Source organism: Haemaphysalis longicornis, unplaced genomic scaffold (assembly GCF_048455015.1).
Source record: "Haemaphysalis longicornis isolate Haplotype H1 unplaced genomic scaffold, Haemaphysalis longicornis Haplotype H1 scaffold_9, whole genome shotgun sequence".
NCBI lineage: Eukaryota > Metazoa > Arthropoda > Arachnida > Ixodida > Ixodidae > Haemaphysalis > Haemaphysalis longicornis.
Window position 1 is genome coordinate 138,201,965 of NW_027526460.1, and position 16,402 is coordinate 138,218,366.

The following is a 16,402-nucleotide window of genomic DNA, read 5'->3' on the forward strand; positions in this document are numbered from 1 at the left end:
TGCAATTTTGGCTAAAAGGGTGTTGGGGCTATTACCCAAGTTCATTTATTTTTAATTGGCTGCAAACCAGCCGTAGCGTTGCTCGAGCGGGTGTTGTTCCCCAGTTTATTCTTATTTTTGCGAGGGAAGCAATACGGACAAAGAATTGAAGATTTGGGTAGCGGTAACCCATCGCCTCTTCTTCTTAACTTCATCTTGTTTTGGTAGTTTTTGAGGAAGAAGCAGTATGACGGCTTGAAGGTGAACGTAAAACGTTTTTTTCACTCGTAAAAAGAATTTTTGTTCAAATTTACACTGGTCTATCACCCACCATGTAAATGTCGCTAAAATAAATCCAAGACGTGCAAAACTACGATTGAAACATACCCTGAGCGTCTCCGTGGCCCCGATGTTGAAGACAGAAGCTCACCCATAAATGCAACATTTCAAGAGTTCGGGCCGAATGCAAGGATTGAACGAGGTCGTGAAAACGCAATGGTTTCAATTATCGTACTTTGTTTTGTTACGTCAGTATTCTGGACTTAGCCCAGTATACCCATTTGGAACACAATTGTTCTTTAAGAAACGAAGTGTTCTGAGAAAGATACAAGCCTTGATATATATTGCGAAGTGCAATAGGCAAAGTCCGTAGATGGCGTTTATGGCATGGTGTTAATGTGTTTTTAATAACACGGCCGCAGCTCGGATAGTGGAGTTATTGCAATGTAAAGCAGTATAATTTTTATGCACCTTTCATTGGGATTGTCTTGCATATTCTTGGAGAGTGTCACAGCCTTGCTGTGATGCTTATGCTTTTATTTACTAATAATCTCATTGGGCCTCAGGTCATCATTAGAGTCTCTAATAGTTTTGTATAAATGGAAAACCGGCTGCCGTGTTTGTATCTACGTTTTCTGCGGCCAATATGGCTACAAACACTAGGCTATTAAATTCCACAAGTTTTCAACTCCGTATGCCCTGTGTTTGATTCCAATCCAGTCCCAAGTTTTCCTCGTTTCTGTAAACACAATTATTTTCATTTACCCTCTTTGTCCAGTCGGCCATTTTTGTGGCCGTTTTGCTACTAGACACACAAACGCCAAGCGGTGTTTTTTTCAATGTTACATCTGGTGATTGGGCATTAATAATTAGTTACATGGTTTGAACTGCAGAACGAAGCCAGAAAGAGAACTTCGACTTAATCCCTTAAGCGTTGCTTACGCGCAAAACCTCAAACAGAATGCACGGAGGACAAAGGACAAACACCATATAATTGGTACCCCTACAAACGCAATTCAGCACGTAGGGAGAGGGTTAGACATTTAAGTTGTTGCGTCGAGTTTATAAAAAAATGGCTGGGAACAACCAGTTGTCCAGCAAATGCCATGGACGACGTCACGCAATAGCAGTGCAAGGCGTCTGTCCACCGTTTGGCTCCAAGCCTTCCAGTGCGCAGGCACTCTAGTGTGCTTAGTTTGTGGCGGGGTTGCGTAGGTGGAGGACATCGAGTCGAAGTTGGACCAGCTCATGGAGATGTACATGGAGGACCGTGCTCGGCTCCTGGCCGTGCCGACGGCGGGGCACCCGCCAGGGTTCGGCCTGCGCCACCAGCCGCCGCCACCTCCGCCGCCATCCGCGGCGCCATCCATGGCGCCATCGCCGCCGCCGCCACCAGCCACCCCTGCGGCCGCTGCAGCCGCTCCGGCGAGGGCGGCGCCCCCGCTGCTCGACAAGCAGTGCAGCGAGCCCAACACGCCGGTGAGCAAGACCTTCGAGCGGCCCAGCGTCATCCAGCGCGGCAACTCGGACCTGGGGTCGCGCCTGCGCCGCCGCAACCAGCAGCACTGCGGCGCCAGGCACGTGGCGGCCGCCCAGCAGCAGCAGCAGGCGTGCTCGTCGGCGGCCAGCACCTCGGAGAGCGCGGCGGCCAGTGACGACGAGCCGAGCGGAGCCGACGAAGAAGAGGAGGACGTGAGCGTGGTGACCGTGTCCGTCACCGAGACGGCAGCGTTGCTCAGGCCGACGCTGCACAACCTGTCCACCTGATCACTGAGCGGTGTGTCCCGCCGGAAATGGCCGGGGCATGCCGCTCGCACCGTGCTCCCGCCGGCGCATGGACTGAGCTCAAACTGGGCCCACTCGCACCTTGTTGCCGTAGTTGCGATATACGGGAAACCCGAGAAAACGCGATTTTCACCATGCGCACTCACTCGACGCCAGTTTGACAAGCCCGGCAGAGTCTTTCGCGAACCCGTTCGCGGCTCCAAAAGCCTTACTTTTCTCGACTTCACTACGGCCAGTACTCCGTGCAATAATACTTCACCCCGAACACCCGCCGCTCTGGACAGGGGCTCATTCATCGAGATTACTGGCACGGGACGCTCGATACGTTTAGTTTTTTGTGCATGTTAGGCGTCCTACTAGAAGTGTTGAGTTATTTCCGAATGAGCGTTTTAAGGCATTCACTGGCAGGTACGGCTTGTGCGGTTATGTGCCATAGCCTGCAGTTGTCGGTCTCGCAAACCTGCGCCGCATGGCTCGTTGTTCTTTTTATATTGTGCTGTGCGTGCTAGATGGACCGGCTTTCAGATCTTGAGCCAGCTAAGCCTCCTACGAGCACGATATTGTTACCCAATTGCAGCAAGGCTGCTGTTTATTTGCGGAAGTGGCACAATCCACGGCACAGCCAAACATTCCGTTATCAGAATATATTTGTGATGACGACATATGCGCCGATAACACAGTTTATATGAATGCACAGGTGAGAATTAAATCGCCCCACAGCGAAAGGCGCTAGTTATATTCGCTCGGGACGGTCTAATTTTGTTGGGATAACTGACCGCGAAAGGGGCTTGTTGAAGTGTTTCTCTGTGCTCACAAGCAGTTGCTCGACCTCAATGTAATAGATACGGGCATACAACTTTCTACGCATGTCGCAGTTTTGTGGTCATGATGGTTCAAACCTTACTTAACTAGTTCTGTTGTGTTGCCTTCTTCTGTGTAGTTTAGCTTGTCTAATCATCTTCCGCAAGCAGGACCGACTGGGAGATGGCTGTATGTTTCCCTTGCTCCCTACTATTTTTCGCAGCATTCTTTGAAAGGTGCAAGTAAACACAAAAAGTACGTCTTTGGAACCTCCTTGTAACGTACGGGGCATCGTTGCAGGAACACCGCCTCTTTGGATAATTTGCTCGAAGCTTACAGGTTTCTGTGAAACACTGAGAAACTTGCAAATTTTCGCAATGCTTCTTTCTTCGAAGTGCATGTTTGAAATGGACACCGGAATTTCTGTTGGCATTTTCTTGACTGTACTTTTATTTGATGTGCAAACCTCTTTGGGGCATATCACTAGCTTTCATGCATATTATGTGCCACAAATACAAGCGTTATGGGTTTCTACTTTTTTTCTGCAAGAAAAGTTTTGCAAAATATACCACATCACGAAGCTCAGACGGAAATTTTTGTTGGAAATCGGAACGCTGGTTGAATTCAGAGCCAACTAGCGTGCATATGGTTTTTATTTCGACAGTGTGCTCACAGTTTCTATAAGTGTTCCAAGGCATCCTTGACTTGCCAGCTTACAATCATTGCAGCTACAAGCCTCTAGGGCTGTTCTACCTTCGGAACTGCGTGTTATGCTGCTATGTTAATCCTCCTTTTTAATCACCAAAATGTGTAAAACTTTACCTCCTAAGACATCTTTGCTTGGCTATAGTCCACATAGCTTTTGTTTTTGACACAGAAAGCATGGTGTAAGTAAGTCGCATGTTGACCTTCCAGTACCACCAGCACTGAGCGCCTTGTTTGCGCGCCTAAAAAGGCGTGCGCTGCACACGTTTTGGGACCGTTTTCCAGCTCCTCGTCGTCCTCATGATTACAATCAGCAGTGCCAAGGCCAGTCCCGGGCTTGGGGCCAGCACCTGCTTTGAGTTAAGTCACGTTGAAAGGACTACACTTCTCCGCATGCACAGAATCTGCACCCTGGGAATAACTCTGAGGTGCCTATAAGGGGCAACCACGTCGGCGTTGAGACACAGACACAGTTGATGTTTGTTTTTGAGCACCATGGTTACGTTGTGATAGGCAGGTTGTCTTCCAGCGCAGATCGACCTCGCGAATACAATGGCCCCACTGCGTGCATTTATGTACTTATATTTCACTTCAGTCTTGCTCTTCTGAATTTGCACGGTGTGAACTCAGCAAATTTGACAATTTTTCATCGCAGTTTTTGAAACCAGTGCGGAAGATTATAATTAGGGCTTGCTTGCTTCTAAATAGTTTCTTTCGTTTCGAGTAGAAAACTTCAAAAAACACAAGATAGCATAGAGATAGGAATACAACTGATGTGCTATTGCTTTGCTAACATATTTTTCTTCCACTTCTATCAGTATGGATAGCACAACCAAAACAACCTGAGTTCTGTTTTTCCGAAAATCTTGGTTTTCTCACGATGTCTGAGGTCCCTTCATACTCCACTGTCCAGTTACCTGCGCAGTGAGGCCTTTGCCCTTAAAAGTAGAATTAAAGCTAGAATGTACAATAGAGATATTCCTTTGACCGGGAAGCGACCATGGTGGGTAGTGGTTAACGTAGTTTGAACAAGAGGGAAACGCATTTTGAAGCGGGCTAAATAACTAAGCAGCGCCTAACCTTTGTTTACTAGGAGGCCTTGGCAACACAAGAAATTCGATAGTTGCAGCTGCCGTCCTCTAGAGACGTTAGCATGGCTTACAAAACGGCTGCAGAAAATTCAGGTTGCCTTGAAGAGCACCTAATTGGTGACCGCCGCATCAGCACGGTCATAAAACAGCGTGAGACTTGAGGCAAAAATACGGTTTACTCTTTTAAAGCAACGGCATCCGGGAAGGCTCAAGGGTGTTGGCAAAGTCATCTGAGAAAGCCCCTTTACCTGAACACTAGAAAATAACTAAAACATTAGATACTGCTGACAACGTAGCGACAGTGCCGCCACCTGCTCTATAATTTTGATTTCAGAAATCGCGAAGCCGGATTTAGGGTCGCCTTTTCTCGGGTAATCTAGATATCATTCACCCCCGTACCTAGAAGATCACAAAAATGCCTTCGGCAAGTCTCGGCAGCTGTAGCTTCGGTGAGCTGTCCAGTGTTAAAGCCTGCCTTTCGCACGACTTTAGACTCGTTCATCTATGTCACAAAAAAGCCATTGACGGGAGATAGAGAGCCTTTCCCGGTATGATTTCGCTTAGAGTCGAAGAGGGCATCATTCCTTGTCCAAAACACATTATGGTCGAATTTTTCTCCAAAACAAACGTATTTCCTTCAATTTTCTTTTATCTGAATGTCGATGGCCTTCCTCAACTGTGTTTAGATACTGCAACTCTAGCTATGGGTACTTAGTTTAGTCGCACTCATGGGAAAGTTAGCTCCGAACACTTAATTATTTTTACTCACTGGTAGGAATGTTTACCGTAGGGCTGCATGGGTTTTCCACGTAGTCGTATAAATCAGAAAGCCCTCAATGATAGCCCCTTTTCTCAGAATTTTGAAGCCCGGCAAGAGATACTAAAATAGAACTAATCCATCATGGTTCCATGGTTCTGGCAAAAGCTCGTTTACCGCAATTGGGAAATATTCCCTGTGTTAACCATGGTGGCGTGCAATGATCACTAGGTGCGTAGAAGAGAAGGCTTTCTTTTTTTAATATTTCTCAGTTGGCTTTTGCGTTAACTCCTTCCTCAACCACCTGCCCGGTGTACAAGTTTTGTTTGCAAATACCGTTTGTGTTCTTCCCATGGTTCTGTTCTTCGTCGTTATCAAGGCTCAGTCGCACTGCTGCGCACGATTTCTGCGAACGCTTTGCAGACAATTCACTGGGCCCGCGGTTCAAAACCAAGCATTATGATCATTGCGGTTTCGTGTTATGCATGTCTTTGGTAATTTACTGCGTTTATTGTTGGTAGAAACTGCTTATGATATTTTAAGCGTAGGTTTAATAAGCCGAGAGGGGAAAAACAAGTATATGTGAAACCGCTTCTCTCTGGCTCACGAAAAAAACGTTCGGCCAGTTGGGGTGCATTAAATCGTTAAATGGTTTCAAAAAGAAAATGCAAGGGACAACAAAGAGATCGAACGAAGGCATTCGTCCAGTCTACTCTTTATTTCCTCTTGTCTTCTGTATTGGCTATGTCGAAGCTACATGTTGAAGCTACTATGTTTATCGGGTCGAACTTCATTTCTGTCCCTGGCTTCTGTACACAAACGTTCTGGTAAATAGAACATTGTTCTTTTTTTTGTCTTCACTTCACACAAGACAATGTTAATATTTCTTAGGATAAACGGCAAAGCCTTTATGGTGGGTATAAAGCACCCATGAGTAAGGATATATAGTTTGTGACAAGAATACAGGCACCGGGGTAGAAAGTGCTGCCTAATGAGCTCGGAAGTTGTGTTATACAAACCACAATGTAGTTGATTTGAATTATGTTACTTTCTTTGTGTGTTAGGGAAACTCTGGTGGCCGTAGTGTTGAAAATAGTGTAAGGTGTTAATAATAACTCAGAGAAAATATATCTAACCGTACGTCACATGTTTCGAAATGGTAGCATCAGACTCGGCAAAAACACATTGCCATCTCGACGTAATTTAGATAGCATAAATCACAGGATCATCCCTAACACGTAATTTTAAACCTAACAACTATAGTCACATGTTCTCAATACGTAAATTATGCGCTCTGGAAGTTAGCTTTCGGAGATACTTTGTGAAGGCCTGTAAAGCAATTTTCCTCCATTCTGGAGAGCGCTTGTGCTGAACGCTTGTGTTGCAAATGCCGAAGTAGTTCAACAGTTTTCACCGTAAAGGAACAAGAACATATAAATTTTGATTTAGTTTGCAATTTTCAGTGACTAGGCATATTCAGGAATGCGGGCTTGCATCCTAGCAGTCAAATCAGCAAGTTCTCAACAGCTTAACGTTTAGCAAGCCCAAACTTTGGTTACCCTGAAACTTGTTCTCAACGTTGCAATCACTGCTATTTGGATTTTACCGATCGTTTAGGTATAGCGATGAATGGGTTTATTTCGTGCATAGAAGCTATGCCATTTATTTTCTGCCGTCAAGGTTAACACAAAAAGGCCCTCGAGACCTTTTTTGTTCCGGTTCCGGTAAAAAAGGTGCGAAAAATCTTGTTTGCATAAATTGTTTTTTACGTATCCGTCATGCCAAGCTATGCTTTGTCAAATAGAACCGTGAATAGGTTGTCTTTTTATTTTTATCTTTGAAGTTCAAGTCACTGGTGTTTATTTCAGTGAGTTTGATGTCTTCGTTCTTTATTATCTCTCCAAAAACAGGTCTCTCTAAAACAGGGCATGAGTATGTTCTCAGTTCATTATTAAATATTTTGAGATGTTAACAAAAAAGTCGTACGAGCGGAGAAAAATAGTGGTTGCGGTCATCGAAGATTTACACCGTAATTTTTTTACTTATATCTACTCCGTCCCCTTTGTAATTGTGTCGCCTCTATTGTCGCCCAATAGTTTTTTTTCCTAGAAGCAATAGAAAACGTTCAGCTAATACAAACCCATGTCCTCGACGTATGCGACAGTCACACGAGCTTATCCACCCGGGACCATCCTCACCGTTTTGTGGGTTTTTGTCGACAAGAGGAGTTTATATTACAGGGGGCCCCGTGAACTTGTTTATTATTTTCGAGTCTTGGAGGTTTTCTGTGAATTTTGGAATTCTGAAATGAAGGTGTGTGTAAGGTTGTTGTACAAAAGTGTTGGTGCGCCCGTCATGTACCGAATGTAAAGTAATGGAAACTTCTACGTGAGTAGAGAATGTGATTGGAAACTTTGGGGCAATAGACAAAGTCACTTCACATACGGTAAATGTGGAAGGAAGTGACCAAGACGAGGGTTCATCTTAAACAGGCGTCCTACTGATAATTATTGTGAGAGTAATATCACCGCGGCGACGGCCATTACGACGGTGGGGTCGTGTTGACGGCAGACCTCAAGTAGAGTTCTATGGGTTGCAAGGTTTACGGAAGTGCACAAGCATTTTTGAAAAAAAAAACGTTTATTGCCTTTAGGTAACCGTGACTACACTAAGTGCTGGCTGTTAACATTCGGCTTATTCAAAAAAGTTTAAAAACATGTTAAAAATATTCGCTCCTGGTACACAAAGCACTATCTTTCTGAGAGCTTTTTTTGCTCATAGCAGTCCGAGAGCCCCAACGCTGAAACGCGTTTATGCTGGCATGCGCTGTTTATATTAGCCTGTTGACCAAACATCAGCCAATCATCTCAGTAATTTTCAGCCCAGGAATTACTTGCATGAAAAGATCAGCTCGAAGTAGGGATGCTTAGTTCCCGTGCTGTTGCGGCCACTAACAATGGTCGGCCACAAAACTTTCGCCGAAAATACATTTGCCAGCAGGAAGAGCCCTCGTCTGGTAGATTGGGAATTGAGAACCTCTTGCCAGATGGTAACAAAACAGGTCAGTAAGAAAAGTGAACACATGGATAGCCCCACAAGAGGAAGCGCCGCATGCTCAGCAGAGCAACCATGGAAGGCTAGGGGTACCAAGTATTTGATTAGTCATATTTCCGTTTACTTAAATAATTTTTTTTTCGTTCATAAAATCTTAGCGTCATCATCGCCAACTGTTGGAAAATAGCCTTATGGAGGCGTCTCGTATTCGACCTCCCACCCCCAAATTGTTTTACTTCATCCCTCGTAGGTATCAACCTAGCCGAGCTTTTAGTGTACATTCTCCGTACTCAACTTAACGTAAATAGCATTTTCTAACTTCTTATCTACTAACTATTTAACGTCTTATCTACTAACTATTTACAGGGGATCGGAATGTTGGTGTCAAGTTAAAACCCTTGGCGTTCCGCCATAACTTCTTAGGTTGCATAACTTCTTCGGTTAAAAATCATGCACCACTCCGTCAAATGATGACGATGGGTGAACGCGAAGCTTTCTCGTGACGGATTCTTTGGTTGTCGTCTAAGTTCTCCAAACCGCAGCCACCATGCCAAATGGAGCAATGAGATAAACGCCGGCTTCATAACGCGAGGCACCCGTGTTTAATTCCAACCATAGGAAGCGTTACAGACGCCATCGGTAAGAACACTAATGCTTCGCTTTAATAACCATTCAGGGTTGCCGAATGTAAGAACAGGATTCACAAACATCCGCAAGAAGGTGATCTTCATGGCTGGTGTTTTTAGACGCTCTTGAAAAAGAACTCGATCTATTACATCCCGCCAAAAACAGAAAACTACTTGTAGCCGAAATACCTTGAAGCTGACGACAAAATTTATCCTTTTGAAGAGGATTACGTCGCAAGCCTCGCAGGTTACGTATTACGCGAGGAAAAAGTCCTGTTTATTCAAATTCTTGTGAGGTTGAGCTGCTGGTTTCCTACGGCCGAAAAAAAATGCCCCTCCCACAGTTGTCCAAATTTTGTTCCCACCGAAACGCTGCCCTCACGAAAATGTTCCATTCTCAATCCCCAATCCCGCACTCGTCCGTCCCAGTTTTTGTGCGTGTCACTGCAATTTGTATGATGATTACTATACTCTAATAGTGTTACGGTCATAAATTTCTGCCCACAAAGGCAATATTAAGGGCTAAAGAATATAGCTGAATGCAACGCTCGAGAAGGACGCCATCTTTTAATCGACTACAGTTCCTCAGATTTTGTCGGTTCAAACTACAGATCTGTTGTTTTTTTGCTCTTTACTTCCTCCGTTGTCTGTTTTTGCGCTGTGTGAAATATGCGTTACCAACTAGCCAAAACCTTCACTCGTTTAGATGCTAAAGCCTTTTTGTTTATATTACGAGTGCTTAAATGCTACCTATCTTCTTGCTCCTGCTTTGCATTCGTACCTTCTATGCCTCGTGTGCTCTCTCTACTTGCGAACTTGGCACCGTGAGACCCATCAGGGGCGAGAAGAAATTTCCTTTTAGGCCAAAACAGTCTAATGGTTTTTAACTGTAGTAAGGATGACGGGGCGGTGGCTTGGAACAGTTACGCAAAGTTTGATACATAAGAAACTGAAATTAAATCCAGTTTTCCCAAAGTTGACCTACAGATCTGTCTCAGGTTGTGCTCAACAAGGCGCGATCAGCACTCAGAAATCAGCAGCAATTAATTGTTTTGTTTGTGTAGGTTGTCAGTAGGGCACACCGGATTAAAAAAAACATAAACATAAAAATGCCTCATGTAAGAATGCAGACCATTATTTCAGTACTAAGTTATGCCTAGATCTTAATTGCAGGACTGCATTTCTAGAGCTCGTTTTACATGGCAGAGCTTTGTAACATTGTTTTAAATGAGTGCGATAAAATCTAACATTAACGTGATGAAGGCATTCTGTGTACAACTAAAAACGAATGGTACTGCTCAGGACGAATTTTACCTTTCCATCGCTTAAGTTACTTTTAGTGTTCAAATATACTTATACGTACATGGGGCTTAAATTACATCGATTGCTTTGTGTACTGCAGCATGTACCTTGTGGTACGTGTTAAAAAGTGCGACAGAGGGTAACACAGAAAGCTCTCTGTTAGTGACTTGCAGTTGGAAAATGGCTCCTACCGAGGATTTGCTACTTTGTGCAAGGGTGGCACATTGAGAACCCAATGAACAAAATAGACTAAACCGGTCACGCCAAAGGCAGCAAACAATTTGCAATATTGATAGGCTAGCGTGCAGAGACAGCGTAGCACACACAGCGGTGCCAGTTCATTTAGTACCTCACTATCATCACCGTTGTCATCATAATCACCACCCGCTGCATATCCTTGGCAAGAAAGAAGCGTCACCTAGTAACTTCTACCCTCTTCATTCCTCCGCCATCGAAACCGTTTTTGTTTCCATATTTTATTAATGCAGTTTCCGCTAGAGATTATACTGAAAACAAACATTTGTGCGCCACATATTCTAAAATCAGAGGGGGGGAAGTTGAGAACAAACGCACATACTGATTTTCTAAATTACATGCAATGCGCGAGAGGGAACGTTTTGTAGGCGATTCTTTGATTGTGGCTCGTGTGGATTGCTCCGTAGCTAGCGACGTTACATGTGCACCACAAAATGGTGGAAAAGAGTTAGAATATCCTGCTTCGTGTTTAATTCAGACAAAAATCAATCGATCTTCGTGGCCTACGAGATGCTGAGCAGGCTGTAGGCGTCTCCTCTGTCTACAAGGGGTGATGTGCATCCACTTTGCTCTCAGTAGGTGACACAAAAAGCGGTCAAGAAAGAGAGGAGCGGAAAAGGTAAAAGCGTGCACGTAGACGCTTTGTCCATGGCGATGACGATTATAAAGCGGGGCACTCAGACCAATAAATGTTACAATTGGAGGAGCGCTCTGACCACGCTTTGTGAAGTTGACATGCATGACAGTTTTTGAGCATTCTGGCTTCATTGAACTTCACAAAGCGACCTGGCTTACACATGCCACTGATCTCAGCCGATGGTTCGCGCCATCTAAAATGCGGCTGGAGCATTCCAGTGATAGAATGGCTCACAGTAGAAGGCGAAGTGTAAAATACGTATTCAAGGTCAAATCCTATAGAGGAGTGCAGAATCGCAGAGGTGGAATATAAAACAAATATCCGCCTATACAAAAACGTTTGAATTCTTAGAGATAAATTTACTAAAATACTAACCATGTGATCATAGCTGATATATTCAAGATTTAATATAATTTCTTATGAGTACATTCATTTTTCTTTTACGAAGCTCTCCTGCGCCTACATATCAGGTTGAACTCGCCATGCACAACTACGTGCGTAGTTGTGAATAGCGTTTACCCTGCTACAAATGCAATCCTTATGTTTTGAATACAATACAGAGTCGGTCCTGTGGCGACTGCCACGCTTTGTTATGTGTACGCTTGTAATTGTACATCTTTTCCGCCTTTTCCAACACGTTATGTTTAATTTTTGTTTACGTTATGTTTCATTTAACTAATTATTCATGTAAGCTTAACTCGCTTGTACGCGTTCAGCTCGATGTATAACTTTGTCCCATCAAAAGGAGAGGGTTCACTACGGAAACATCTGCGTTTGTAAACAGCTTACTGACCCACGGACGCAATTCAGTTCCTCGGCTAGATGTGCTTTCAGCTGGTCAGAGAAACCATGAGAGTACCGTAGCGACTAATATTAAGTCAGCAGAATACTGCACATTGACTTTTCGCCGTGGTAGTCTTGCATTCTGTACTTTTTTTTGAAGCTATATGCACACACAATCACACATTCGTGCTCACACACAAACATACAAATGCTTTGCGAGACATGTTTTTAGAAAATTTCCATTTGTGTTCAACGATTGTCATTGAAGACTACATACTGTCATTTTTTGTCGCGACGTTTCACAGGTCCCTCTTCCGCGAAGTAGCGTGAAGGTTTCGTGGCCATCCTGAAAAATGAGCGGAGTTTGAGTCAGAAATAGCCCAATAGTATCTTGAAACTATCAATGAACGAAATTTCCCCACTGGAGCTGAAGAGATTTTAAATTTGTGTTATCGCAAAGGTGGCGAATGTTACGAAATCACTTTAACCTAGTTTTTCGTTTGAGACAAACGGTAATAATGAAAAAAAAAACTGTCAGAGCTATAATTTGGGCTTCAGACAAAAGACCAGCTTCACTGAGCAATACAAGAACAGCTTCTTTTGCAGGTATGAAATCGTTGGGACATCTCAGCTCAGAATCTGTAGCTAGTACCAGCTGTTCGAGAAGTTCGTCAGGACATTTATTTGTTCTCGCAAACAGTTCGTCACGTATCAAAACATCTAACCTACACAATTTTTCTGAAGCTTTCAGCTTTTTGGGAAGTTCTGATTATGCCAACATTGACTGCATACGTTGTAAAAGTATGGCAGCGTAAATTCGTCATACATTTAAGTACTAGGCACTAGCAAACTTACCCCCCCCCCCCTTCCCGTCAAAATGCGAATCTATTGTTACAAATGTTGGAACGCGTTGCGCAACAAGCGAAAGAAGGATCATCCGTCCGTTTCCGCCTTGAGTGATTGCTTTTGCGCGGCACATCTGCAGTACATAGTCGCTTTCCCATAATCAAACATTTGCTAGAATGCCGGATCTAGGCGTAGTTCTAGGCTGACATTTGAGAGTAGAGCTTAAGTTATTAGCGTTCTGAGGCCCTTTGCTTAAACCTTCAATCTAATCTCAATATTAGCGTGGAGGTATAAATTAAGTAGGTCGATAGCGTGTTCACAACGCAACCAGCGTAAACCATATAACACATAGTTAAGGTACAGTGGATGGTGGCATGAACAAAAACACTAGATGCCTCAGCTGCAAAAAAGGTCAAATAAAATACGAGACAACCTTCTAGGAGTGCACACTTCGTTCTGATGATATGGGAGCTCCTAGTAGTGCGTTAGGTTCAAAGTGCCAGATTTCCTTCGAAATCCTGTTATTTGTATTTACTTGTAAATACATGTTCAAGTGCGTAAGTGGAGAAAAATACCTAAAATTAGAAAAACGTAGATTTTTTGTAACCGGCAGCGATGTAGCCTTCGGTTGATGGGAACAAGAGTCGATACGAAAACACATATTTAGGTTTAGAAAGATGACAGTTTGCGCAGAATGTTTGTCTTGGTAGGGCAGATTCCTTATACGAAACAATGACGGCCAAGCTTGCCTGCGTGCTTCAGCGCATATGTAAGTAAAAATGCTAGGCAGAAATAGTTCCTCTACTTAAACATAGCTCTTAGTTTACTTAGCGTCGTAGGTTGTACTTTGTACATGGTATCTTACTTAGACCATTGCCAAATGCTATTTTTAACCCTTTTGGCCCTGGCGGTGTCAATAAAAATATAAAAAAGTCACATTACAGTTCCTCTAGCGCATAGCGAACAAAACCAAAATTGCTAGTTCCCTGGGCATATTTCTTCAGCGACGCCCATTGCAATACACATTTCCGATGTGGTGTTTTCGCGGAGCTTTACGCTACAAAGCCGAAGAAGCTCTTGTTAAAAGAAAATTAGGACATTGAGGCTGAAAAAAGTGAAGCTACCAGCTTCATTCCCAAGCTCGTAAATCTATAAATCACTACCATTAATTCACTACGCTCGCTACAAAATCGTTCACTACGAAGCTCATTTTTTTGTTTTTAGGTTCATGTCGTCATTATTTGGGAAAGTATGCAAAAAAGATGTAGGTGCTGAACATAAATTTTTAAATTGTCCCATGCTCTAAATTGCCGTATTAATGAATCCGAGTACTAGCACGGCTACCTATATTTTTCTTTGTGTACTTATGAGGTACTACAATTTAATAAAAAACACAGAAAACATTGTTTGCCTGAAATAAAAAATATCAGGGCTGAAAGGGTTAAAAGCATTTGCACTATGAAAGCTATATCAAAACCATTCGCACTGAATGCTAACTTATGCTTTAGAGCTGTGAAATTGCAGTGATTGGTTTGGAAACAGAAAACTGACGATCTAGTAAGTGGCTGCACTTCAATTTTTACAATAATACCTCACGAGACAAATTTTCTTCGTGCACTCGAGCTTTCGTAATTGTTGCCTAGAGCGACAATATTTGGCGTGGGCCGTGAGTATGCTGCCCGTACGGTTGCTTTTTTGCGTAAGAGATTGTAATTACAACTTGACTCTTACTTCGGACTATTACTAGTAGGTTCATTGTTCGAGGACTAGCAAATAAGCTTTTGTTGCCCTCTATTTACTTTAAATATTTTCAACCACTGCATAGTTATAGAGACCAGTCTGCAATGGCCGGCACTCTGCACTCATCGGCATTCAGTATCACTTAACAACTAAAAATTGTCATGGAAAACGTTCTATAAAGTGCAGAAATGTACGCTTTTGGATAATAGAAATAAGTTGTGCATTTATGGCGCGCAGGGGTGCTCTTCGCGTTGTGTTCCTTTTTTGCGCGTGTTTGCATATTGTACAAAATGTGTTCATAAAGTCTGAAGCCCAAGAATGACTTACGTCAAATGTGGTGCAGTGTTGCTAAATGTTCCACTATCGATCCTCTTCATTTATGGTGGCTGTAAACAGTGTTGTCATTCGATCGTCTGTGGTATTGTTTTCAACAAGCCATCGGAAAAACGGTGCCGTTGTTGCGTGACCAGAACTGCGGTTGTTTTCTACAGCCCGCCGTAACGGCTGCGCAATACTGCCGTCCCACTGCACTTTTATGCGACAGCGAGAAATATTGCGCATAGGCACTCTTGTCAGGTGAAACATATCTGCTAGTATTTTGTTTCTTTGGCTACATAGTACATATTTCTTTTGCTAACGAAGGCAAAGAAGTTGTCGGTTCTATGCTTAAAACTACGACGTACCCTGGTTCTACTGAAAGCAAGAAGCCAGTTCCGAGGTGCACTCATTGCAACGAGGTTTAAGGAGGCTTGTTTCAAGGATAGCCTCACTCATTCTCAGGCTTTACCGTTCACTTAGTAAGCGCGCTGAGCGAAAATCAAATAACCCAAGTCTCTGGTGCTTGATTGATCGGTTGAGTGTGTGGGTAGCTTGGACAGCCCAAGCAGAAGGGGACACAATGCTGATATCTATCTACAAGTGGTCTTGCCTAATGTAAGAGGATCTTGAGCAAAATTTCAAGTTATTATTGATATACTGGTGCTGGTGTATACTTACCAAAGCCTGCACAGGCTCCTGCTTTTAACAGTTTTCTGGGTGTTCCACATCTGTATAAAGAGGACGTTGATAATGACCGCTTTTATACATATTTGAGTGCAATACCCTACCAATCGCTATTTTCCTAAATACAACAGACCTTCTGGCGAACTGTACGCGCTGCTAACCTGGGAATCTGCCGTCCTTTTGAAGTTTTCACAAAAGAATTCGAAACTAAAGACCTCCCTTGCGGTGCATTTTCTATGCCACGTGTAGCGAAGCTTTCTCTGCGGCGCGTTTGTACAAAGTTTCAGGCTGGTGTTCAGCTTGTTCGACCCTCGCAATTACTTGCCACAATATTATGTGATGACCGCTTACACTTTCACTATTACTACACAGAGGATTGAGATTGTACGATGCCTGGTCCTCCTTCGCCTCACTGACGAGGGATCGTGTGTGTCTGTTTTTATGACGCAAGTGCAGCTTCCAAACAGTGTGTGCGAATGTGAAACATCTCTTGGAACTTTGTAAAATACAACATTTCATTCACTTGAAGACTTACGTGTGGTTATTTGTGTTCTGTCTGACTGCATTGCGCCTGCCGTGGGCGAAGGCGTTCATCTTCAATAGGAGGTACGGAACTCTGCCCGTCCCATATATCAACATTTATGTCGTCCAAGCTTTGGAGCAGCCGCGCTTTTCCTTTTTGTGTTGCCTTGGTGTAGGTCTTCAGTTGTTGACCGCAAGTCGGACCAGAACACTGCGAGAATTGCACTACAGAAACGAA

At 43.6% G+C, this 16,402-nt stretch overlaps 1 protein-coding gene across 2 annotated transcripts in view; it reads left to right on the forward strand.

Moving 5' to 3' along the window:
- Positions 1-16,172, forward strand: part of LOC144152795 (potassium voltage-gated channel subfamily KQT member 1-like) — a 269,224-nt gene extending 253,052 nt beyond the window's left edge. For both annotated transcript variants that reach the window (XM_077684256.1, XM_077684258.1), the window contains one exon: positions 1,474-16,172. In XM_077684256.1, the coding sequence (XP_077540382.1) occupies positions 1,474-2,025 (552 nt within the window). In that variant the 3' untranslated portion in view covers positions 2,026-16,172. The remainder of the gene's footprint in view (positions 1-1,473) is intronic.
- Positions 16,173-16,402: the final 230 nt, after the last annotated feature.